A 26,641-nucleotide genomic window follows, 5' to 3' on the forward strand; every position below is an offset into this window, starting at 1 on the left:
GTTTCTTTTTTGGTTACCTCCCATTGGTATATTTATGTATGTAATTTTTTTTCTTTTTCTTTATATATATATATAGTGAAAACCCACATTAATGTTCTGCAGCAGTCCCCATGTCTCACCCATAATCATATTGATATATCTGTCTAGTGACAGATCTTTGCGTTATTGACAATTTCCAACATTTTGCAATTTTTGGTGTTTGGGGAAAAATATATTTAGAAATATCAGTTCATTGCCCTTGGTATTTTGCAAGAGATTGATTTTTTTTTTTTTTTTTTTTTTTTTTTTTTTTTTTTTTTTTTTTTTTTTTTTTTTTTTTTTTTTTTTTTTTTTTTTTTTTTGCTGCTACAGCTGACTGTCCTAGTTTCCCTCTCCTCATGGTCTTTGTGTCATCTATAAAGATGTTGGCATAAAACTTGTTATACTTTTTGTCATGTCATTAACATGAAGAGAAAGCAGTATAGGTGTTAGCAACAAGCCTTTTGAAATTCCATTGATTATTACTTTCAATCCTGATATCTTATCCTATACTACTGTCCTCATGCACTTTTTTTTCTCTCTCTCTCTCTCTTTCTCTCTCTCTCTCTCTCTCTCTCTCTCTCTCTCTCTCTCTCTCTCTCTCTCTCCAAAAAATCTTTCCTCCATTCAAGTACTTTACAACTTAGTCCCCCAATATGCTCCAATTTCCATGTAAGGTACTTTATCAAAAGCCTTCTCTAGATTGAGGTATGCATGATATGATTTAAAGTCACAAACTCCCCCCTATCAGAAGTCTAGGACGGTGCCCCTCATAGAGGACTTTGTAGTATGGAATTTAATGAACCATGCCCTTGGTTCAATTTCACCAGAGGCAAAACTCGAACCACCATCCCTCAACTTTTGCTGCAAGTAACAGCGCCCTAACCCGCTCAGCCAGTGAGCTTCTTTGAGGTACACATAGTCCACCCCAAATTTACTTTTATTGCAGAACATCCGTCACTGAAGTAAAAGGTTCAACATGTATAACCTCTCAGATCTAAAGCCAAACTGACTCAAAATGTTCATCTCTTCAAGATATTTGGCGCAACTTTCACATTCATTTCACATAATTTCACTATTGTGCTGTATGTATTTTACTTAGTTGTATTAAATGGGAAGGGGAGCTATGCTCGTGGTGACCTGTCTTTGTATCTCTCAGTATCTAATTTGTTCTTAAATTCTTGTATGGTGTTTGCACACACTATTGTTTTGTCCAATTTGTTCCAGACATCCACCAGTCTGTGTGGAAAACTATTCTTTTTCAGATCTCTTCTATAACTATCCTTTTCGAGTTTTTTTCATGTCCTCTTGTTTTTCTTTTATCCCACTTTAATAAATCTTCTTTGTCAAGGACTTCCATGCTTTTCATGATTCTGTAAATAGCTAGTAGATCTTCTTTTTCTCTTTGTTCCAGGGTTGCTAGTTCCAGTTTAAACAATCTTTGTTCCTATGTCAATTTTGAAAGTGTTGGTGCCTTTTTTTTTTTTTTCTTCTTCTTCTTCTTCTTCTTCTTCTCACTGGGTGATGCAGTGTAATCATGGTCTTATCAGTGTGTCTAACACTGATAGGACCAAGATTGAAGTAAACTAATACAATGGATGCACATACCTGTACCTTGTACGTATGTATATACATATATAAATAGCATGGCTTGTTTTGTAGTAATTTGACAGTAGAAATCTTGATTGCAGTGAGTGGTGAGGTTTGAAGACCTCTTTGTGTGTTTATTGACTGCATATAAATACCATTGCAGGAGTGACTTGTTTGATGAAGAATGCCTTTGCTCAGCATCTAAATGAAGTTAACCTTTATGCTGCAGAAGGGTTATATGAATTAAATCATTTAGCAAGGTATACAAATTGTAAAATGCAGTGAGAAGGTTATTCAAAACAGGTTTAACCCTATCACTGCAGAAGGAGTTTTCCTCAGGGAAATAAAATCACACATTGGTAGTTTAAGCGAAGGTACAGTTTGTATAATGCAGTGAAAGGTTTAAAATAAAAATTATTAGCCCAAGTTATGTTAACTTGATGATAAGAAGTTCTTATGGATTCTTTCAGACTCTTAGGGATAGAAGAAGTATCGTAGAAAAATGATAAAATCCAGTCTTTATTTGGAAATGTTTTGTGTTGTTAGTTTTTCTTCATAGTTATGTAAATGTGTAGTTAGAATGTGCATTTAAGATAAATACTTTTATTTAATTGATTAAATTATAATTTCTTTTTAATCATTACAAAGGTCATCTATGGTTGAAAAGCAGAGAGAAGCGGCAGCTAATAAGAAGTTTGACCTTAGTAAGTGGAAGTATAGTGAGCTGCGAGACACCATTAATACGTCGTGTGACTTAGAATTATTGGAGGTGAGTACATACATACATATACCAAGGCTTCTTCCCCCCTACAAGGGAGGTAGCCAAAAAGGAAAAGGCATAAAATCACTCCCACCCATTCCACCCCTGAATACACTCCACACCCCTCCACCCTCCCTCTTATCTTAGCACCTCCTGGATGATGGGTCATCCCTGCACCTTGTCCACTGCCCTGGGTCAGAAGCAGTGTCGCAAGACACAGCACATCCACAGCAAGGCCGCTTCATTAAATCGGTGACCCCCCCTCTCTGTCCCCACATGCATAAAAGGAGAAGACGGGGAAAAATCCCTTCAGGTGAGTAATTAGTGATATTGTTATCAGAGGAGGAGGAAGACCTAAGAAAAGAGGGAGGGAGGGTAGGTGAATGGGAGAGGAGTATGTAGGGATGAAATGGGTGGGAGTGGATTTATGCCTTTGACTTTGGCTACCTCCCTTGGTATATGTATGTTATCATATCACATTGAATTGAATTTCAGTGTATTATTTTTAACCCAGTCATATTACTTGTGCTTATTAGTGATACACATATATTTCCTTTTTCCCTATAGCCTCATAATTTTCCTCTCATCTAAGTCATTTTGCTGGCATCTCTCACTACCACAGTCAGCCTCCTCATCCTCCTCTACATTCAATAACCCCTCAAAATACTTGACCTAACTTTTCCTTACTACTTTCACTTTCATTAGCATATATCAGCACCTTTTACCTTCTTTTCTAAATCCCCATCGCACATTCAAGTTGAGCTTACTTTTCAATCAAAAAAGTAATATATTTTTCAATACGACTTTTTCAGGCTTGTTGGGAAGAATCTCACCGTCGCCAGAAAGCTTACCACGCTTGGAAAGCAAAGGACAAGAAGCGGACCACCATAGACGAGAACCAGCGGGCACCCAAATCTGTACTTGATGCAGGTAAACAATGTTGCTTAATTTACCTCTTTTCCTTGTACATAAGCAACTCAACTTCTGTTTGTACATTGTAGTACTTGTAAGCTAAGAATAGGACCAAATATGGTACCTGCATATGGTGGTCCTGCAAGGCAGACATTGGATAAAACACCGTATGGGGTATTGACTGCGTTAAATTTATGCAGTTGATACTTTGGGGACCTTAGTGATGCCCCTATGTACCAGAGTCATGCTGCATTCTTTTGTAACTGGAGATTGATCTCCTCCCAAAGAAAATGTTGATCACTGTAAACCTCATCAATCCCTCCATTCTGCCGCTGCCTTCCTTAAATCTCTGCTTAACCACTGACTACACTTGTCAGTGTGATATTCCCACAAGGATAGAAATGATGGTTACTGGCAGTGAAATAAAATGCATGAGAGAGAATCACCTCTTTTCCACTTGTCATCAAATCAACATCTAGACCTCCAAGTCCCTGAGAGGCTGGCTTCAGTCTCTGAACAAGGCCTAAGATATGTCTGTCAGCTCTTGACTATCTTTCCTCCATGTATTCACATATGGAGAGCTGAAAATAGGCAACTGCTCTACTCCTCCTCTTCCTCTCCTTCCTCCTTTTCATCCTCCACTTCATTCTCTTCTTCCTCTTCCTCTCCATGCTCTTACTCCTTATTGTCATTTTCACCTCTAACTCCCGCCCAAGGACAGACCCATGCTAATACATTTTATCAGTCCAGTGTTTCTTCCTAGAGGGAGAAATACATATGGGGAGGCCCAAGGTCCGTTTGTTGCTACTATTGGGCTGTAGATTTCCAGGCGGTGTAACTTGGCAACAATTATTGCTTTTACTATTAAGTATACCTCGTTTACTTACATCTGCCCCGTCTGGGGTATTGGCTGCATGTTATTGTGAGGTAAAAATCTGCTCAGTAGCAGCATGCAGCTGATACTTTAGGGTCTATATGGGGTGCCCCTATGTACCAGAGCCACACATGTCTGTGTTGGAGGAAATCTCTACTCATGGAGAAATGATGCTATTTTATTATATTGTGACTGCCCCTCTGTTATGCTGTCTCCCCACTCTTAATACTGTCCTGTACCACTTCTCTCAGTGTGCATTTCCATTTTTGCCAAACCCTCTGGTAGGCGAGAAAGAATACTGCCACTGAATGTTCCCACTTGAATTGTAAAAGGCAACTAAAATGGGATGGAGGATAGAACTAGGCATCCTACTCTCTCTAGCTTTGTTTTCCAACTAGAACCCTAAGGTTTACGTCTTTTAATATGCATGGGTATGGTACAAATGAGAGTAAAAGGAAAGATAGGCAGTATGTTTGTGAGAGGAAAGATGGATGTGTTGGCATTAAGTGATACTAAGCTGAAAGGGAGGGGTGAGTTTGTGTATGGGAGTGTAGTGGTGAGAGTGTCAGGAGTGAATAGAGGATGATGAAGAGAAGGGGTGGCTATACTAGTAAATGAAGAGATAGGTAAATGTGTGGTGTAGTTGAAGGAGGTTTCTTCAAAGTTAATGTGGATGAAGGTGAAACTGGGAAGGGAAATGTGGGTTTTTGTAAGTGCATATGGGCCTGGTAGTGAGAAGAGTATAGAGTAAAGGGAGGCTTTTTTGGATAGATTTAAATGAGTGAATAGAGGATTTAGGGAGAAATGTCAATGTAGTGGTATTGAGAGACTTCAGTGCTATAGTAGGAGATGAACCAATAGATGAAATGTATAGGAAGTGTGGAGTTCCAGGAAAAAATTGTAGTGGAGAGTTGGTGATGTGTATAGAGAGTTGATGATAGCTAATGCAGGGTTTAAGAACAAAGTCAAGCATAAGTACACATGGGAGAGGGTGGTGAATGGAAGGGTGGTAGATAGAGCTTTAATGGACTATATACTGATACACAGGAGAAGAGTAGGAAGAGTTTTGGATGTATATGTTCTTAGGGAGAGAGTGGGGGGTATATCAGATAATTTTTTGGTGGAAGGTAAGTTGAGAGTGGAGGACAGATGGAGAAAGATGATAAAGGACAGAAGGTAGGGAGGTGCTTAGAGTAAACTGCTTAAATGAGAAGGAAAAGGAGGAGTACAAGAAGAAGCTGAGAGAAGAGTGGGAGGAAGTAAAGGATTGAGTCAAGCTAGGAGTAGAGGAGGAATGGGAATGTTTCAAGGAGGGAGTCACAAGGTGTGCATTTAAATGTGGTGTGTGGAACAAGGAGAATGTGAGGAAATAGAAGTAAAAGTAGCAAGTGGTGGGATGGTGAAACAAAGAAGGTTGTAGAAGAAAAGAAAAAAAAGCATTCACAGATTGGTTGCAAAATAAGATGAGAGAAACATACAAGAAGTACAAAGAAAAAAAAGAGAAATAAAACATAAGATAAAGGAGGTGAAAAATAGAGCAGATGTGAAATGGGGTAAGAGTATGACAGAAAATTTTGAAAGTAATAAAAAGATGTTTTGGAAGGAAATCAAGAGAGGAAGAAGAGGCAAATCAAGGAGAGAAGAAAAGGTAAAAGGCGCAGATAAAGAAATGATAATGGAAGAGGCAGTGGTAAGAGGAAGGTGGGCAGAGTATTTTAAGGAGTTGCTAAATGTGAAGGAGGATAGGAAGGGAAAGGTGGTTGTGGTGAGAGGTGCTAAGAAAATGACAGTGATGAATAAGGAAAATGGAGAAAAAATAAAAAAAGATGAGGTGAAAGCAGTTATTAAAGTTATGAGAGCAGGTAAGGCACCTGAATTAAATGGATGTCATGCAGTGTCTAAAAAAGGAAGTTACAATGATGGTGGACTGGATGATGAGGTTGTTTAATATTTGTCTAAAAGAGTGTAGAGTGCTGGAGGATTGGAGGAGTGCCTGTATAGTTCCGCTTTACAAGGGAAAAGGGTACAAGTGTGAGTATAGTAGTTTCAGAGGGATCAGTTTGTTGAGTGTAGTTGTGAAGACTTATGGGAGGGTATTGATTGATAGGATTAGGGGAGGAACAGTGTGGGTTTAGGACAGATGCATGGAGGGGCCAACCGAGGATGAGAGGGATGGATGAGATGAAAGGGTGTTGAGAAAGAGGGGGATGTCTGTTGGGGAAGGAAGGAAAAAGGAGATAGGAGTAAGTGGAGAATGGTTGTATATGGATGAGGCTGTGATGCATTTAAGGGTGTGGATGGGGGATGGGGGGCATTAGGGAGTGATTATGTATGAATTACATTTTGATGCAACCCAAAAGGATTTCTCCCTGTCTTCTCATTTTCTTCATAAAGGGACGGAGAGAGGTGGTCGCTAATTAAATGAAGTGGCCTTGCTGTAGATGTGCTATGTCTTGCTGCATTGCTTCTGACCCAGGGCAGTGGGTGAGATGCAGGGATGACCTGTCATCCATGAGGAGCCAAGCAAAGAGGGAGGGATGGTGAATGGTAGTGGAGTGGGTGGGAGTGGAATAATGCCTTTTGACTTTGGCTACCTCCATTGTAAAGGGGGAAAAGCCCTTGATATGTGTATGTATTTACCATTAAGTTACAATTTGGTATTTGATCATTTAATATGTTTTCAGTAAAATGGTCACAAAAGTATTCTTGTTAGGTTAAAATGAGTATTGGTGTATTAAATTAACTAAAATTTATTTGAAGTTTCTCATTGGAATTTAGTGCAAGACCTCACTTTGATTATGATCAACTCTTAAAATATAACAAAATGTATATCTCTCATATTTTCTCTCTTCGTTGTCTCTCCTTTGAACCTATCCCTCTCCTTCCCTTTCCCTCGTGCTTTCATTTGTTCTTCTTCTTTGTTCTTTGTTCTTCGTTTGTGTATACTTCATAGGTCCTTTTCTTAATTTATGTATTACACAACCTTCTTTGCTCTTTAATTACATTATACTAAAATTATATTCTCAATTCTTATTTTTAATCCCTTTTTATCCTTTTATTTTCTCTGTTGCCCACACTATATTCTTTATATTATAATCTTGTATCATTTCCCCATTCTCTTTTTACTTCATATTTTGTACCTCGTACATAATTTTTTCATTGTGTCACCTTTCCCTGTGTTTGAAATTCATATTTTGATCTAATTGGGAGTACTTTGATGTGGAATTATCCATGGCTCTTATGATTTCTATAACTCATGTTATAAAATTTGGTGAATCTATTTTGAACTATTGTAACCCATTGCCTTTAGTTGATTTGAAATTGTCCATGCTTTGCGTTTTATGCATTATATTCTTGCCTTCCTTGTTGACTCTCTTCTTCTTATATGATACTATAACCTCATCGTATTGTGTGTCTCTTATCTTTATGATGTACATTTTTAAAAACTGTGAGTTATCTGATTTGTGTGTCTGCTGTTTTCTTTTTCTTTGATGGATGACTTTACTTTGACTGTTTTCCTAATGTGTCATTTTGTGTTTCTTTGATTGTGTCCTCTCCCCTTGTTTTAATTGCATTTCTTTCAAATATTTATGAGTCCCCCCATTTGGGATATTTTGTTAATTGGTTTTGTATATTTTCATGATTCTCATTCAATAATGTTAATATATAATCCAAATTATATTTCATAATATTTAATTATTTTTATCCTTCCCTCTATGCATAATGTTTAATTATTCTTATCCTCCCCTTTTGATATATAATGTTTAATCATTGTATCCTTCCCTCTGTATTTCTCTCTTGTTCAGCATTTCTTCTTATATTTTTTCTTATACTGCTTTCATTTACACTCAGCATCTTGAAATCAACCTTATTCATAATTATTCGTCTTTGATATAACTGCCATCCTCCCTTACCTTCCCTTTCATAGTTGGATATGTGCTACTTAATCTCTTCTTATTCTTTTGTTGTTCATCACCTTTGGTCATAATAACTGTAACAAATCCTCCTTCTGGATGTATCCTATAAAATTTGTGTTTAAATTTTATTGTATTCTCTCAAATTCTCTTCTTGTTTGGCAACATGTTTCTTGTGTTCATGCTTCTTTGGTGGCCTTGACCTATCTCCCCTTTGACCTTTACCTTTGTGCCTTTACCTGACCTCCTGTCCTCTCCTCTGTTGGTCCATCCATATGATAATCAGGCGGTGTGTCATATATGATCGTAACATCAGTAACCGGTGAAGTTTACCAAGTTAAGGCCTTTCCAGTCCAAGGTAAACAAATGGCTGTTTAGCACTCTTATATCATTTAGCTCCCTCTAGTGATATTTTGATCTTGGATTGGACAAAAATTTAGTATGATATTGCTGGTCTTAAGCTTTATGAAATGTGTATTCATACACAGTTGTTGTAGAGGAACCTCTGTATTACTTAGAGATTTCTCAAGTATTTTGAAATTGATAAAGGGCTGTATTTTTAAAAATTGATCTGGGAAGATTCATTATCATATAATGCAGATGTCTTGTCGATTTATTAGATTAAAGGAAACCAATAATAAATGTCAGGAAGGTGAGGGAATATGAAAGATAAATGAGGGAGAAGAAGAATGGAAAGATGTAGGAACTGGAAAGGTGGAAGAAGAGTGGGAGATGTTAAAAGTGACATTGAACCAGGTGGCTGAGGATTTGTAATACGAGAATAGAAGGGAAAGAAACCTTTCGGTATATAGATAGACATTAGTTAGATGGAAGGAGAGGAATCTGACTGGTGGAGTGGGGAACTAGAGAAAATGTAGAGAGAAAATAACAAAACATGAGCTATGGTTGGAGATTAAATTGGAGGAGAGTAGAGAAATTCAAGAGATGTAGAAATGAAACAAATCAGGTTGGTACAATACAAACATTAAAGTGGTTAGGGATGAGAACAGTATATCTGAGAACTTTAAAGAGAATGAGAAACTTATGGTAGTAGGTAAAGGATGAGAAGACAAAGTATAGGGTTTAGATAATGGATGGAGGGCAGTTAACGGAGGAAGGCAAGGTAATGAAAATGTGTAAGGATTATTTCAAGGATCTGGTAGTAGGTAAAGGATAAGAAGACAAAGTATAGGGTTTAGATAATGGATGGAGGGCAGTTAACAGAGGAAGGCAAGGTAATGAAAATGTATAAGGATTATTTCAAGGATCTGGTAAATGCTGCCAAAGATTGAGAAGCAGAAATATCAACACTGGGAGTGGAGTGAGAAGCAGTGGAAGAGTAGAGTGGGTATGAATTAATGAAAGAAGTGGAAGATGCAGTGGCAAAGTTGAAATATGGAAAAACTGTGGGTCTAAATGAGGTGAATGTGGAGATCATGAAAAAAGGGGCTAAGGCAGTGATAGATTGCATTGTTCAGGTCATAAAAGTGAGCAGACAAAAGTAACCAAAAATATTTTGGTTTGGAGATAGGTTGTCACAAGGTCCATGGAACAAATTGGAAGTCTGAGGGATGTCAAGAAAACTTTTTTTCTGTACAATGCATCAAATAGACTAGAGTAAAAGATTATATAACCCAATTTAAAAATGAAAATTAAAGCTAGGTGCTTAAAGTAAGCTGTATAATGATGACATCACTCGCTGTTTAGAGTTGAAAGAACACACAGCTAATTACAATACCCTGTATTTAGATATTGACTGTGTGGTGACCTGCAGTCATTACTTTAGGGACATTGTTCGGATGCCCCTACAGACCAGTTTGGTAATTAGTAATTAGAGGGGATGGGGGATGGTAATTATATTGGTGTGGTCTAATAACTTTTACTTTTTCAATGCTTATTGTAATGTTGAAACATAGTTCCCATTACCCTAGACTTCAGGTCATTTGTGCAAGATGTTTTTCATCAGGTGCCTCAGAATGGTCAAGTTGAATTCAGTATTGATAATTTCTCTGGGGGATGAATTGACAATGCACAACCCTAGGAATGTCAAAAATAAATAAATGATAATAATTATGACACTAATAATAATGATGATGATAATCAATACCTCACATGCGTCGCCTTCTTCGGTCATGGAGATTGTGGGCTCTTTCAAAACAGACTGTTGCTTGGTGTCTCTGGGTCATAATTGTATATCTAATTCATGTCACTGTTACTGTTGATATGAAGGTTGGATCAACCAGAGCCTGTTGAAAGAGATGCTTATAGAAATCAATGTGATCCTACTTTTGCTTTAGGGTTGGTAGTCTGTTGTGCATGTATGACAGTTCAGCACTGTTTCTGCTTCATAGATACTGCAGGAATGGTTTCATAACACCTCGTATGCAGAGCTAGGCTCATTCCTTGGTGCATTCCAAGATGTGTCCCTTGATGTCCTGACTGAGTCATGTATATTCAGGACACTGAGGGATGCACCTAGGAATGCACTGAGGAATGCACCCAGCTCTGCTTGTATGAGTAGAAAAAAAAAGTTTAGCATGAAGAAGGGGTGCCAGAAGTTAAGTGATCACAAGTCCTATAATAATGGAGATTGATCTCCAATCACAAAGGGATATTCTAGGAGTGTCATCAGTATTGAATGCATAAAAAGTTTAGTGTAGCATGAAAAAGGGATGCCAGAAGTTAAGTGATCACAATTCCTATAAGAATGGAGATTGATCTCCAATCACAAAGGGATACTCGAGGAGTGTCATCAATATTGAATGCATAAAACTCATCAAGTCTGTATTCCATATGGGGTGATACTTAAGTACCTTTTAGAAATACATTTACAAATGCTTTAATCCAACTTGTAAGAGGCTGAGGCAAAGTTTATATTTTGCCCTTACTCTTAATGGAAGAAAAATACTAAAAGAAGGGGTCCTTAGACCCTGCGTGTTGCCCCATTTAGTTGCTTTCTACAAAATACATGGGAACACATTGGCAGTGATCTTCCCTACCACAGGGTCCTTAGGATAAATGAGGAGGTCGAATCACAGGGGTGGTGAAGAAGAGTATTAAGAATGGATAGTTGAAGCTAAAAGTGGTCAGTCTTTGAGTAGAGATTAGGCTAAGTTCATAAAAAAAATGCTAAATGACTGGTCTGTATGGGTGTCGCTCAAGTTCCTGAAGTATTGACTGGATAAAACAGTCGATAACCCGCACTGGGAAATTTTTGAAAATACAGCCCTGTAAAGCACAAAGTGGAGTTTGATTAATTACATGCAGTTGTGCCCAGTCTTACAAGTTAGATTATAGTAGTGTCTTTTGTCCAGTATGTTTCTCAGCGTTCCTGATCCCTAGACTTTTATGAATAATGGATTAGTCACTCAGATAGGTTGACTTGTGCACTTGAGTTTCCCATTTAACTTCTTCAGTTCTCAATGGTATTTATTTTTGTGTTCGTGCTGTTGCCAGGTTATCTTTTACAAAGGATTACAAAGGCAAAGCATGCCGACAGGAGACCTTTTGATCCATATCTAGGTCGGATGCAAAAAAAAAACAAAAAAAAAAACAAAAAAAACATAATAATAAATTAAAACTATAACAATGTAAATAACAATTAAAATACATAAATAAATGCATTGGTATAGTTGAATAACAAACAAACAGGTAAATAGTAAATGATAATAAATTGACATATAACTAATAATAAATGAAAATCAGACAGACAAATCATAACAAAACAAAAACAAATAATATAACATAAATTATAATAATTACAGCATCTTACTTAGGTATTTATCTAAATGATTCTTAAAGCTTCGAACTGAACTACATTGCACTACCTGTGCAGGAAGTTTATTCCATTCATTAACTACACGGTTGGCAAAGTTGTTTCTACCTACTTCCAAATTGAATCTATTTCCGGACAGTTTGAGACCATTGTTTCTTGTCTGATTCTCATTCAATGTGAAAATTTGGTCACTTTTGATGTTGTCAATTCCCTTTAAAATCTTAAAGACCTGTATCAAGTCACCTCTGAGTCTACGCTTTTTTAGGGAAAACAGATTCATGTGCTTAAGTCGATTTTGGTATGATTTATTTTTGATATTTGGAATCAGTTTTGTGGCTCGCCGTTGTACTTTTTCCAGTCTGTCAATGTCTTTAATGAGATTCGGTGACCATACGGAAACAGCATATTCCAAATGTGGACGAACTAACGATTTATATAGCTTGTTAATGAGTGATGGACTTTTGAAATCAAAAGATCGCGCAATCAATCCCAGAATCTTATTTGCTTTCTCAGAGGCTGAAATACACTGCTTGGATGATTTGAGGTCGTTACTGATAATTACGCCGAGATCTTTTTCACTATCCACTTTTGTTAACGAATTTCCAAATAACTTGTAATCGTACTTGCTGTTATTTTTACCTATGTGCATTACCTTGCATTTACTTGTGTTAAATTTCATTAGCCACTTTTCAGACCATTGCTGTAATTTATCTAAATCTTCTTGAATATCTAATTGGTTTGAGTGATCATTTGCCACTCCGCACAGTTTTGTATCATCAGCAAATTTGGAAACAGTAGATTTTAGTCCATGGTCTATATCATTTATATATACTATGAATAGAAGTGGCCCAAGAACGGAACCCTGAGGAACTCCACTTGCAACACTTTTCCATCCAGAAGTTTTTCCATTTAAAACAACTCTCTGTTTTCGACCTTTCAACCAATTACTAGTCCAACCTAATAGGCTACCACTTATTCCATGCAAAGCTAATTTAGTAAGTAGTCTTTCGTGTGGGACGGTATCAAAAGCTTTTGCAAAGTCTAGATATATTAAATCTATATTGTTTCTTTTGTCATAATTCGAGACAACTGTGTTGTAGAATTCGAGTAAGTTAGTCACGCAAGAACGTTTCCGTCTGAAACCATGTTGGCTATCATTTATCAAACGGTTACTTTCTAAATGATATTCGATAGCATCTCTGATGATAGTTTCCATTATTTTTCCTACGATCGAAGTCAAACTAATAGGCCTATAGTTATTTGGTTTCTTTTTGTCACCTTTTTTGAATATGGGAGTAACGTTAGCTAGCTTCCATTCTCTTGGGACATCTCCGGATATGATGGATTTCTTGAAAATAATTTCTAATGGAACAACAATCTCATTTTTCATTTCCTTTAAGATTCTTGGATGCCAACCGTCAGGCCCTGGTGTTTTATTAACTTTGAGTTTGTCTATACACCTTTTAATTGTTTCTTTTGTTATATTTACTGTAGTGAGTAAGTTTACCCCAGACTTTTCACAGGTTTCAGTTTGGAATTCACTTTGAGGTGTTTCGTTTACGAATACCGAGCTAAAATAATTGTTTAAGAGATTACACATTCCTTCATTTGAATATTCAAGTTGACCGTCAGCAGATAATAGTGGACCAATGTGATTCCTAACAACCTTTTTATCTCTAATGTAACTATAGAATTCTTTGGGATTCTCTTTGGATTTCTCAGCGATGTTCATTTCGTATTGTCGTTTTCTTTTTCTTATTGTCTTTTTTAAATCTCTCTGTATTGATACATAACTTTCATAGTCATTAGATGCACCCGAGCACTTATATTTCTTATAAGCCTGTCTCTTTTTAGCAATACTTTTTTCAGTTTCTTTGTCGAGCCACTTTGGGTGAGCCTGATTTGGGGGACGTCTGTCCTTAAAAGGAATGTAAGTTTGAATCATCTTAGTGAGCGTATTTTGAAATATTTCCCACATCTGATCTACAGGCCTTTCGTTTAATTTGTCCTCCCAATCTGTAAGCTGAAGCTCCTGACGTAGTTCTATGAACTGAGCTTTACTGAAATCGGGTATTTTAGAAGCACAAGTATCTATTCTAAAATTGTTTAGGAGTTTGAATCTGACTAAGTTGTGATCGCTATTTGCAACAGATTCACCGACTTCTACATCAGTTGCCATGCTTTCGCGGCTAGTGATCAATAAATCGAGTAAGTTTCCATATCTTGTGGGCTCTTTTACATGCTGAATTAAGTAATTGTCACCAAGAAAATCAATCAAGCGACTACCTATATGGCCATGTTCAAGGGTCATCCAATCAATGTCAGTAAAATTGAAATCACCCATTATCAATAAATCCCGGTTGCAGAAACTAGACAGTTCTTGAAATAACAGTTTGTCGTCTGCTAATGATAATGTCTTTGGCCTATATATTACACCTATATTCATTTTTTGTCCATTTGTTTGGGTTAACTCAACCCACAAACTGTCATATGCATCCTGTTTCACTTTCTCTAAAACACAAGCATGAACATTGTTTTTAACGTACAATAGAACACCCCCACCTTTCTTGTGGTTTCTATCCTGATGAAAGTGTTTAAATCCCGCAATATTAAATTCAGCTTCGAACTCTGTACCATTTAACCATGTCTCAGTTATTCCTATCATATCGAGATTTTCGCTTTTGACATACGCCTGTATTTCTTGAAATTTGTTCCTAATACTACGAGCATTAAAGTACATAGTTTTAAGAAACTCCTGATTATTTCTTTTTGACACATTTTGAGTTTCAATATCATGTCTTATATTATCATTTTGTTTTTTATTTATGCCTTGCTCTATATTATTATTATTTGGTCCTTCATTGACATTCAATGCCTCATTAACATTTCTCCTATCAAAATGAACATTTCCCCCATCACGGACATCTGGTCGATTACGGTCATCCGATCTATTTTGTACATTTTGTCCCCCTACGTCACCGTGATTCACGCCGGCCTCCCGTCGTTCAGTGACATTATGTCCGGCATCCCTTTCTAAAATTATATTTTGTCCTCCAGTGACATTATATCCTACCGTGATATTTTTTCCTCCACTATAATTACATCCCATCGTGATCTTTTGTCTTCCACTGTCATTACATCCTATCTTGATATTTTGGCCTTCATTGACATTCTGTCCGGTATCTCTTCCTAAAATTATATTTTGTTCTTCACTGACATTATATCCTACCGTGATATTTTCTCCTCCATTATCATTACATCCTATCGTGATATTTTGTTCTCCACTATCATTATTTCCCATCGTGATCTTTTGTCCTCCACTGTCATTACATCCCATTGTGACATTTTGTCCTAAGACATTACATCCTAATGTGTCATTTCGTCCTCTAGCGATATTACATCCTATCATGATATTTTGGCCTTCATTGACATTCTGTCCGGTATCTCTTCCTAAAATTATATTTTGTTCTTCAATGACATTATATCCTACCGTGATATTTTCTCCTCCATTATCATTACATCCTATCGTGATATTTTGTTCTCCTTTACCATTACTTCCCATCGTGATCTTTTGTCCTCCACTGTCATTATATCCCATTGCGACATTTTGTCCTATGACATTATATCCTAATGTGACATTTCGTCCTCTAGCGACATTATATCCTAAAATTATATTTTGTCCTATACTGGTACATTGTTCTACATTAATGCTATACTCTACACTGTTTTCCCAAGTACATTCTATTTCCCCTTCCCTTTGGCCTTCTACCCTAAAAAAGGAGCTGGTTCATTACAAACTCCCACAATGAGGTTTGTAAGAACATCTTTGCCTCTGCGGGTAAGGTGGATCCCATCAGAAGCGTAAAGGTCATGGCGCCTAGAAAAGAGATACCAAGGATCAAGAAAGTGGTATCCCAATTGTGTGCACAACTGCGATATCCTATCATTGATCCCTATGGCTCTACTGTTCCAACACGAACCTGCGTAGATCCTCGGGAGGATCCCACAGACTACGTGACGGCTCCCACGTTCCTTCATCTCCTGAAGGAGGACCTTGTAATTCCGAACAAGCTCCTCTGATCTCACCCTACCTACATCGTTACTACCCGTATGTACAATCGTAACCGTGTTCTTCCGTCCTTGCTCCCTGATGGACCGGGTACAATCAACGATCCCACGGCCCGGTTGACATACAAGCTTGCAACGTCGCTTAGTCTTTCGCTGCAGGATGTCGTCATAGCCTCGAACCATGGAGTCCCCCACCACCAAGAACTCCTGGTTTTCAGCCACTTCATCCTCCAGTAGAGCAAAACGATTGACTAGAGCCAGCGGTTGCTCCACAGGGCACACGTCTACCGAACGCGGGCTCGACAAACGGGACCCCACGGAGCGCCACTCGCTCATGGCAGTGACAGTAGGTGAAGAAGTGGAACGCTCTTTGGGTTGTGGGGAGGGTTCACTCTTCTCACGGAGCCCACTCCTGAGAAGCCGAATTTCCTCCTCACACATCCTGAGACGGACCTCTAGGTTCACGCAACCTTCACAAGCCATTTCGCTCCCCCTTTAGCAATAAAAACGGCAAAGAGAAAATACAAATCAACAACAACAAAAAATCAAAGCGGTCTCTAATAAACTAAATACGCGAAGCTTACTCTGCTTACCTTATACTATTTCTCCTACCTTTGGAATACGGTAACAGAAAACTGTTTTGAAATTAAATAGAACCCTGCACTTAACGAGTATCACATGATCCTCCCAGTAGTGAAGGGTAGTCATTCTGTATAGATATGATTAAGACCCTCTGCAAATTTTCTCTTTACAACTAGGAGGCATAATTAACTTTGTCTTAAAGTCTATATTTACTTGTGAAGTATTTTAGGATAATAGTATACAAGAGATTTTGTCAGACATTAGGTGCAAGAATTAGAAATCGTATAAGTTAATGGAGTGTAGTGATGCTGAAACATAATGTTTTGTTGTATGTATGAGGAGTACAGGTAGGAAGTATGCTTTAATATTGCATCAACTTGTAAGGCAATTTTTAATAACTCGTAGTATTGATCTATTGTTTTAACAAAATTGGTCTGTATTTTTGCAAGATCAGTTCAATTCATTTAAGACTGAAATAGTCAGGATCAAAAGAAATTAAGAATAAATTGTAGCATCTTCATGAAGAATCATTCTTCCTCCAGTTGATATGTGTTATCTATATAATTTTGGATGATTGCTACAAATAACTACTATGTGTTAAGTTTACCCATGTTCTCTTCCATCCTCATCGCTGCTTGTCGGGAATAGCACGAGGAACTCAACGCGTGGCTGCCAAGCCCCAGAAACCAGGAGGCAAAAATATCCAACGCTACTTCTGTATTCCCCATGATCATCCCTCAGATCAACATTGTGGAGATGAGCAGCAGAAGAAACGGTGGTTAGTTGATCAAATTACAAAATTGTTACTATTACTACATGTACCGGGATACTGACAGCATGATTTTGCCTGGGATACTGACAGCATGATTTTGGGGTGTCTATAAACCAGAGCCACACTTTGTTCATCTGTGTTAGAGTAAAAATTCTCTATTCATAGAGTTGGTGGGGAGAGTGTCAGGAGTGGTGAGGGGACGAGGGAGGGAAGGAGTGGTTCCGCTGGTAAGTATTTATCCAATTTACGCAATTGCAGTATACAGGAAAGGAGCAGCGTTTGTTGGGTCCCGTCACCTGTTCTCCAATTTATCGTACCTCGCCTCAAATTTACGTACAATTCCAACTTAGTCTAATTCCTTGATTCCCAATTATCTTGTATAGATTTGAATTCCTGTAGTGTTGTTGTTGTTGTTGTCGTTCCCTAGACTGTCTGTCCGAGCAGTCCCGTCTCCCCAAGGAAGGCCACAGCCGAAACTGGGTTTTCCCACAAATCCTTTATAGAGTGTATGTTGTGTTGTTTGCGTGCATGATTGTGTATAATGCAGTCTTCCATTATGTGTTGTATGGTATGGGGTGAAGTGTTACATCCTGGGCAGCTGTTCACAACACGGTCGTCCAGCCTCTTCTGGTAGCTCAGAAGTGCTGGGTGGTGACCGCATCGCAGTCTGGCCAAGTGGACTCTGTCCTTTCGTGGGAGAGAGGATTCAGAAGGGTGGATATCAGGGGGTCTGGCATGCAGCAGTGTGTTGTCTTTCAGTGTGTTAATGGAGCGGTGAGTGATATGATTATGAATATGTTTTCGGAGGCTGGTATTTGGTGGTTGTGGCCATCAGCTCTACGCAGATGGCACCGATCCCCAAGGAGGAGCTACGCCTACCTGGGGGAGTACCACAATTCCTGTAGTGTTCCAGCTTGGGCTGTATCACCCAAGCTTTTCTGAGTATTTATGCATCTGTATGGAAGATGTATTTCTTCACATCCTTTATACATATAGTCTTCCTTAATTTGTTGTCATGGCCTCTTAAACCCCTTCCATTCTTGATTAAGAGATCTCTTCTGTCACTGTAATATATACCCTTTAGTGATCTAAGAACTGTAATCATGTCACCTCTTTCTCTTTGAGCTTTCAAAGTTGGAAGACCCAATGATTGCAGTCTTTCTTCGTGTGGTATATCTGCCAGGCTTGGGACCAGTTTGGTGCCCTTTGTATTTTCTTGATCTTTATCCTCCAGTCTGTGTGGGGACCGTTCCACTGTCATGTTTCAGTCTTGGATAGATCCAAGTTTTGATGAGCTTTTTCATCATCTTTTCATCCATACAGTGAAAAGCCACTTTAGTCATCTGCAACAATCTGTTCATCTCTCCTACATACCTGCTGATATGTCTGTCGGGTGACAGGTTATTTTTTATCAAGACTTACATCTTTTGATGAGATAGGAAAGTGCATGGTGGAAAAGAGGGAAGCGTCTTAAAGGCTAATGTGGGTGAAGGTAAAATTAGGATAGGAGATTTGGGTTTTGTTGAGTGCATATGGACCTGGTAGTGAGAAAATTGAATAGGAAAGGGATTTTTTTTTTTTTTTTTTTTTTTTTTTTTTTTTTTTTTTTTTTTTTTTTTTTTTTTTTTATTGGGGGTGTGTGTGTGAATGTAGTGGTGTTGGGAGAATATGAGGTCTTATCAATCAACTTCCCATTCACCAACATTTCCCACATGTACTTATGCTTGACTTTCTTCTGAAACACTGGTAACACCAACTATTTAAACACTTAGAAGTGCTGGGTGGTGACCGCACCGCAGTCTGGCCAAGTGGACTCTGTCCTTTCGTGGGAGAGAGGATTCAGAAGGGTGGAAGAGGCTGGATGACCGCGTTGTGAACAGCTGCCCAGGATGTAACACTTCACCCCATACCATACAACACATAATGGAAGACTGCATTATACACAATCATGCATGCAAACAACACAACATACGCTCTATAAAGGATTTGTGGGAAAACCCAGTTTCGGCTATGGCATTCCTTGGGGAGATGTGACTGCTTGGACAGACAGTCTAGGGAACGACAACAACAACAACAACAACAACTCTTTAAACGCATCTCCAACATCAACTCTCCAATATAATTCTCACCTAGCACTTCAAACTTCGTCACCACTATCTATTGGTTCATCCCCAATGCATGGAGATCTCCCAACACTACTGCATTGATGTTCCTCCCAAAACTTTCTTAGTGCTTATGTAAATATATCCAAAAACCCTCCCTTCCCTGTACGTTCCTTTCACTACTAGGTCCATATGTACTTACAAAAACCCACATCTCCCATCCCAGTTTCACCTTCACCCACATTAATCTTGAAAATATTTCCCTCCATTCTACTTTGCGCTTACTAACAGAATTACCCCATCCCTCCCTTGCCCCCTGCTCACTCCCGACACTCTCCCCAGTACATTCCCAAACTCAAAATCACCCCTCCCTTTCAACTTAGTTTCATTCCATGCTAACACATCCTTCTTCCTTCTCACAAACATACTGCCTATCTTTTCTCTTTTACTGTCATCTGTACCACAACCACACGCACATAATGACCCAATTTTTTTATTTCTGGTTGGGAATCTGCTCCCAGACCTTCTTATAGGACTAGATACTTTACTCTAACCTAGACAAATGATGTGTGGCTCTATTCTGTATGGGTGCCCCAAAACAGTCCCCGAGTTGTTAGCTACATGTAACCCAGTGCTTCCAGTGCATATTGCATAATTGCAATTGTCCTGCTTTAAATAAATAATCATGATGCTATTGTAGTAAGTCACACAGCATTTCCTTTATCAACACCTGTAATACATTAAAAACGAAATCCAATATTACTGTGAAAAGAGGAAACAAGTCTGTGAGAATAAACTAGAAAAAAAAAGTGCTCATTCTTCATTCTTGCCCCCTGATTTTTCTTATTCTTTCCTTCAAAGGGTTCTTAAAAATTTGTTGCTATATAGTCATTTATTTTCCAGGAGGTATGCACACTTTGACGGAGACTGGATTGCACGACAAATGGAATTACACCCTGAAAAACCTGCTATCCTTCTTGTTTCAGGTAATTGAAATTATCAGAGCAAATAGAATGTTTATTGTATTTGTTAACATATACAGAAATATAAGAGGGAGGGAAGAGGATGGAGGGGAGGGGAGTATGTTGGGGATGGAATGGGTGGGAGTGGTTTTTATGCCTTTGTTTTTTGGCTACCTCCCTTGTAAGGGGGAAAAAGTCTTTGGTATATGTATGTATGTTAACACATGCATGCAACATACAGGTGATGTATATAAACATGGGACCAGTGGTGGGTACTTGCAAATAGCGGCCCTACAAGATAGAGCCGTATCTCTGCTGGTCGTTTTCTAAACCAGTCAACATTCTCACTTCTACCTGTAGGTGCAGCCTTGAGAAACTGACACCCAGTCTCTGCACCAATCTTGAAATCTCTCTCTAACAACTACATATTTCCTCCTTTTCTCATAAGGAGAGCTGACAGCCAGTATTTGCTTTACTTCTGGTATTACTACAAACTGGTCACATAGAAAAATACATACATATACCAAGGCTTTTTCCCCCTTACAAGGGAGGTAGGAGGGTTGGTGAATGGGAGTGGAGTATGTGGGGATGAAATGGGTGGGAGTGGCCTTTGACTTTGGCTACCTCCCTTGTAAGGGGAGAAAAAACTAAAACCTAGGTATATGTGTATATACATACATAAAGATATACAGGAATACCTCCCTATACGACCAAGTGCTATACAGGAGGTAAAACAAATGTTGGCTGTATGTGAAAGCCCCAGGAGGCAAAAATTGAGGGGAGGGGGTTGACTGGGTCCATGAACACAACCCCCCCTATTTACATGTCAAACCTACCTCGATATACAAATTTTCGCATTGCGACCAGTCAGTTGGGAGCACAACTCGGTTGTATTGTGAGGTATTCCTGTATTAACAAATATAGTAATACTATAGGTTCTATTTAATCTTGTTTATTACAGGTCAGGATGACATGCAGATGTGTAAGCTGAGTCTTGATGAGACCGGTCTTACACGGAAACGTGGGGCAGAGATCCTCGATCACGAGTTCGAGAAGGAATGGGTTCGACACAGTGGGGGTCCATACCAACAATCAGTTGACCGTAGACAGTGATTTCTCTCCCACCGTGATCTTTGCATACATTCTAGATGTTAGATATAGTCTGATTTGCAGTCAAATTTATTATGCATTAGGATATTAAAGATTATTACTGTGTCAAAGGAGAATGAAATGATTTTAGATACTTTGTATTTTGTATTGTGATTAATGTGATTGCTTGAATTGATATGATAGTATTAATAGGATCATTTCACTGAATGGCCGAGAGTATGCCTGGGAAACATATGGCAGCTATTTTTCCATCCACAAAACTTTTTGTTTTAATCCGTGATAGAATTTTTTCTCTTGACCCCCCACCCTCTTTTTTTCTATATTTCTATTTTTGTTCTTTCTTTTTCTTTTTCTTCCTCCTTCAGAAAATATGTGTATTCAAGGGGAAAAAAGTTACCAGTACTGGCAGCTACTTTATACATTCTCAGAGAAACCTTATTTTTTGTACTTGTGACTTTGGAAAAGCTGTGAAGATCAAAACTGCTGTTACATAGCAGAATGCACTGTAATGGGATTCCATGCTACTCCATTCCATTGTAAAACTTAGGTACAACATGAAAGCCTTCATGTTTATTGCATGACTTAATCAAATGCTTTTGGAGAAATGGGTCTTGTATGTATATGCATATGTGTATGTGTATTTACCTAATTGTAGCATACAGAAGAAGGATCAACACTCTTTGGGTCTCCTATGTATTATATATATATTGTATGTATTTATGTATACATATGGATGCATGCCCTTATTACAAATTTGTTGCCAGCAGAATTTTAACTGCTTCTGCTACTGACCTCTGACAGGGACAAGTCAGACAGAGATGGTTTGGGACAGGAAATCTTCAGGAGGGCATAATCAAAAACTTATAAAGAATGACACATCTCAAGGATATCAAGAAATGCAGTTTTCCACATAGATACATAGACCAGTGGAATGGTCTAAAAGTCAAAAACAAATACCATAAGTGCATTTAAGGCAAAGTATGATAAATGGGATTTCTCCGTCTTCTCAATGTTCCGCATGAGGGAGTGAAGAGTGGAGGTTGCCAGTTAAGTGAAGCATCCTTGCTACATTGCTTCTGACCCAGGGTAGTGGGCAGGAGACAGGGATGACCCATCATCCAAGTGGAGCTAAGATGAGAGGAAGTAAAGGGTGATGGATTGGGTAGGAGTGGGTACATGCCTTTTGACTCAGCTACCTCCCATATAAGGTGGATAAAGCCCTTCATATATAGGTAGATGATATATGGAGTTCAGGAAATGGGGCCTTGTGAGTTCTTGTTCATCACAAATAGATAAATTCAAGTACTGTCACTACTTGAGGCAGGGGTCACACATGGAGGCAGTTAAAGTCCTGTAAGCTGCGAGTTTGTTGTAGGGGCAGATTACATTATATTCCTGCATCAAAAATTCCTTCATAAGGAGACATCCTCCTGAGAGGGGGAGTTTGTGACATTAAACCATACTGGGTACTTACATATACATACACACTCACACATACATACTTACATGTACATATATATTTTCCTTCCCACCCCTTTATTACTGTAATTGCTTTAGTCAGTTGCAGTCTAGAATTTATTCTTTTTGTCATTTTTAATAGCTGTGCATCTCTCGGGCATAGTTACTCCTAAATGTAAATAAACATTTCAGAGTAATTGCATTTTAGACCTATTGAAGCGTGTTCCATTAGCTTGCAGATTGCTTGGTTTCTCTGTAATTAAATAAATTCTATTTGTATTTGTCTCAATGGGGCTTACCACTGTAAAGACGTGAATATGAAAACAGGCTATCTTTGGTGTGGTTCGAGAAATGTTAATATTATCGAGAAATCTTAGAATGGGGAGGTTTTTGCAGATGCCATGAGGTCTAATTAGCTGAGGAGTGAATGTATGATCATGCAAGTTCTTTCCATGGAGACCCCATTTGGCTCTTAAGTTCACCCGTTAGTTGAATAAGATTATCTTTAATTAGTGGCCGAAAAGAAAATCTTTGTAGAGATGGATCTCTCTGTTCAGAATCTACAGTGTTTAGAAGAAAATTGTCTTTTGGAAATGAACCAAAATCTCAGGCTTATGGTGTTTTCATTTTGATTATTGGGGATTTCCATGTTTTATTGAGATTACTGTTTGTACATCTCCATGATGAGGAGTTAAAAGGTTCAGGGATTGTGAAAAAAAGTTCAGTGGTACAGATAAATTGTAAAAGTACAACGATTAGTTAAATCCATTTAAGATGGATTTAATCATAGGAATTAATTAGTCTAATTTCTTTGGAAGAGTTGCCATGCATCTAGGTAAGATCAGCTGGCACTGGCTAGAACCTAACAAGGACTATTTTGGTAAAAAAGGAGTTGATGTGGCAGAAAAGAAATTTATCATGTGTTTTTTTTTTCTTTTTTTTTTTCTATGTGATAACATATTTCCAATGATTTAAACCTGTAAAGAGTATATTTTATAAGTGGTACAAGAAATTCTTCCAGAATGAAGCATTAAATAGATAAGTCAAAAGCAAGAGGCACATTGTATTTTTTAAGGTATGGAAAGTGGTCGTAAATTAAATTGTACTCCTGTCTTTCAATGACAGAGGTCCCATATTGATATTATTGGCTATTTGTAATTGTCTCTTACCTTCTGTCTGAACACAGGGTTACAATTTTATTTGGATGTAAGTGCTTCCACATTTCCCTTCACCTCCTTTTACCTTATGGGGAGTTAAGTTACACATTATGTGAAAATATTACTTGGTGGTCAGTGAAAAGGCTATTTAACAAAAAAAGAACAGTATTGCTACTTGGAGAAGCCAGCATGTCGTAATTATATATCTAGGATGATAATAAAGAACAGTGGTGTTATTTTCTGGGGAGGCTTCAATTTTTTTTAAATTATGAATGTAAATGGCCATCACTAAGAAGTAAGCCCCCTAGTACAAATAGAAAGGTCACCATACATCTGGAGGAGGTAATCAGTATAAAAGAATTATGGTTATTTAAAAAAGATATAGACAACCCAAGCAATTTTGAAATACTTGCAGGCATACAATGAAATCCAAGGCCATACCCTCTGGGGGGCAGGTAGGATACGTGTACCAATGGAGACGCATTTGACACAAAAAAACTTGTACCTGCCGATGGTGAATAGATAGGAACATAATTATAGGCTCAAAAAATCACATTATGAGGGAATAGTTAAGTGATTTTTTGAGCCTATAACTATGCTCCTATCTATTCACCATCGGCAGGGAGAAGTTTTTTGTGTCAAATGCGTCTGCATATGGCAAGTGCGTCTCCATTGGTACCCGTACCCTAGGGCATATACCCTATTTTCTGGGAACTACTCCCGCCAAATTGGTGGGGTAGTTACCAGAAAATGTGGAAGTTGAAAAATTGAGAAATTCCAGGGGGGACTGTTGCCTTCCCTGCAACCCCAAAGGCTATGGCCCTGAAATCCTTCAGGGATATTAATGGAACAAGTAGCATTCCTTTTTATTGTTCAATTGATATTCTATGTGATGAAACTGGGTAGCTGAGCTCTAATATGATGTGTATGGAAGAGGTCCAATCTGGTTTGGATGTTTTTGTATAATTAAATATTCTATCTTGTTTTGCAAGGCAGCTGAGAACTGTGTTAATTTTATATTTAAATGCATATCAGGAATTACTTTGCGGTGAAGGGGGATTAAATTTTTCCGTGATGTAGAAGTGTTGTTCTTTGTCTTCAAAAGTTTAAGGCAAAACAGTTTTATAAAAGATTATGTAAGTATATGAGAGTAATGTAAGATACAGAAGTAATAAGTGGCATTCACGTATAAACCAGTTTCAAGAACAAGATACCAAGTCATTTCTATCTATTAATTATTCCATTTTTCTGTATGTACCATGGTACAGCAATGTTTGCATTCCTCAATTTATTATTTTAAGAATATTTTGTCTCTTACTATGTCAAGTTTTTTATTTTATGGATTTAATTTTGTCAGCCGGGTATCAGACTTCATAGATTGTCTTGGCAAATGCTAGACACTTTTCTGGAGAAAAGTGGCTCCTGGACTGAAGGAATCTGTCGATCAAGACTCCTATCCGTCTCTTGTCTCCCATTCAATTAGTTAGTTTGGTGAGTAGGTTAACCAGCTATTGCTTCTCAGAGGAATAAAGTTTTAAGAGTATGTTGTAATGAAGGTATGAAGTGCCAGATTTGGAAGCATTTAGTAAAGATATAAATATTTTCTGCTGAATGATGCCAAATCTGTCATTGCCAGCTGTCATTAAAAGGTCAGTGGTAGATCCTATACTGGCTGCTGCTGCTGCTTTTTTTTTTTTTTTTTTTTTCTCCAGATTCTGCAATGGGTGATACAATATACATATATGTGTATATATATTATTTTTTATATATTTATTTTTTCTTTCTTCCTTCCTCACCCTATTTTGGAAATAGTTGATTATTTATTACAAGTGGAAAAAAATGTATACATCAGATTTGTGGGGTATGTGTGTTGATATTACCACGAACCATTTCGTCTTGTTCAAAAGGGATTCAAGATCAAAACAATCCTGTGCTGCTTCTCTTGTGATGCTTAGAAGAAGATTCAAAGAAGCCACTAAAATATTGGTCGGTGGGAATTGGTGATCTTTGTAGATCTTTTATCCTAGTTTCAGTTGTTGTGCATGTTGAGCTTCATATTTTTGGTAATTTAGTCTTAAGGTTATATATGAATTTATAATGGTATTTGAGTCACTAAAGAGATGCTATTTGTTTCTTGTTTTCTTAAATCCTTTTATCCAATACCATAAAAATGGTCCTTTCCCTTTAAAGATAGGGGTGGCCAAAACAAAGTACACACCCGTTACATATACAGTATATAAGAACCCATTTAACATCCCAGGGGAGTGGGTGAGATGCAGGGATGACCTGTCATCCAGGAGGAGCCATGATGGGAGTGGATTTTATGCCTTTGTATTTTGCTGTCTGGTATTATTCCTTCCTACTGAAAAAGGGTCTAGTCAAGCATATCTATAAGGGAAAAAAGCTGCAGGACTGTAACAATTACCATGGTATTACACTGCTCATTGTAACTGGTAGGGTCCTAACCCATCTGTTACTTACAACTTGTCAGTAACAAGTTCGTTCACGTCTGCTAAAGTTTTAGAGGCCTTATCAATTTGGTTTCACGCCAGTTAAGTCGACAACTGATCGGGTAATTGCGCTTCAC

General features: G+C 37.9%; 1 protein-coding gene across 5 annotated transcripts in view; it reads left to right on the forward strand.

The window, feature by feature from the left end:
- LOC143017751 (unconventional myosin-VI-like) overlaps positions 1–26,183 on the forward strand; it is a 53,587-nt gene extending 27,404 nt beyond the window's left edge. For all 5 annotated transcript variants that reach the window (XM_076172600.1, XM_076172601.1, XM_076172602.1 and 2 more), the window contains exons 4-8: positions 2,257–2,377; positions 3,181–3,298; positions 17,142–17,271; positions 20,271–20,353; positions 21,291–26,183. In XM_076172600.1, the coding sequence (XP_076028715.1) occupies positions 2,257–2,377; positions 3,181–3,298; positions 17,142–17,271; positions 20,271–20,353; positions 21,291–21,442 (604 nt within the window). In that variant the 3' untranslated portion in view covers positions 21,443–26,183. The remainder of the gene's footprint in view (positions 1–2,256; positions 2,378–3,180; positions 3,299–17,141; positions 17,272–20,270; positions 20,354–21,290) is intronic.
- Positions 26,184–26,641: the final 458 nt, after the last annotated feature.

This window comes from Oratosquilla oratoria, chromosome 33 (assembly GCF_046742065.1).
Source record: "Oratosquilla oratoria isolate Oo_2021 chromosome 33, ASM4674206v1, whole genome shotgun sequence".
In the NCBI taxonomy this organism is placed as follows: Eukaryota; Metazoa; Arthropoda; class Malacostraca; order Stomatopoda; family Squillidae; genus Oratosquilla; species Oratosquilla oratoria.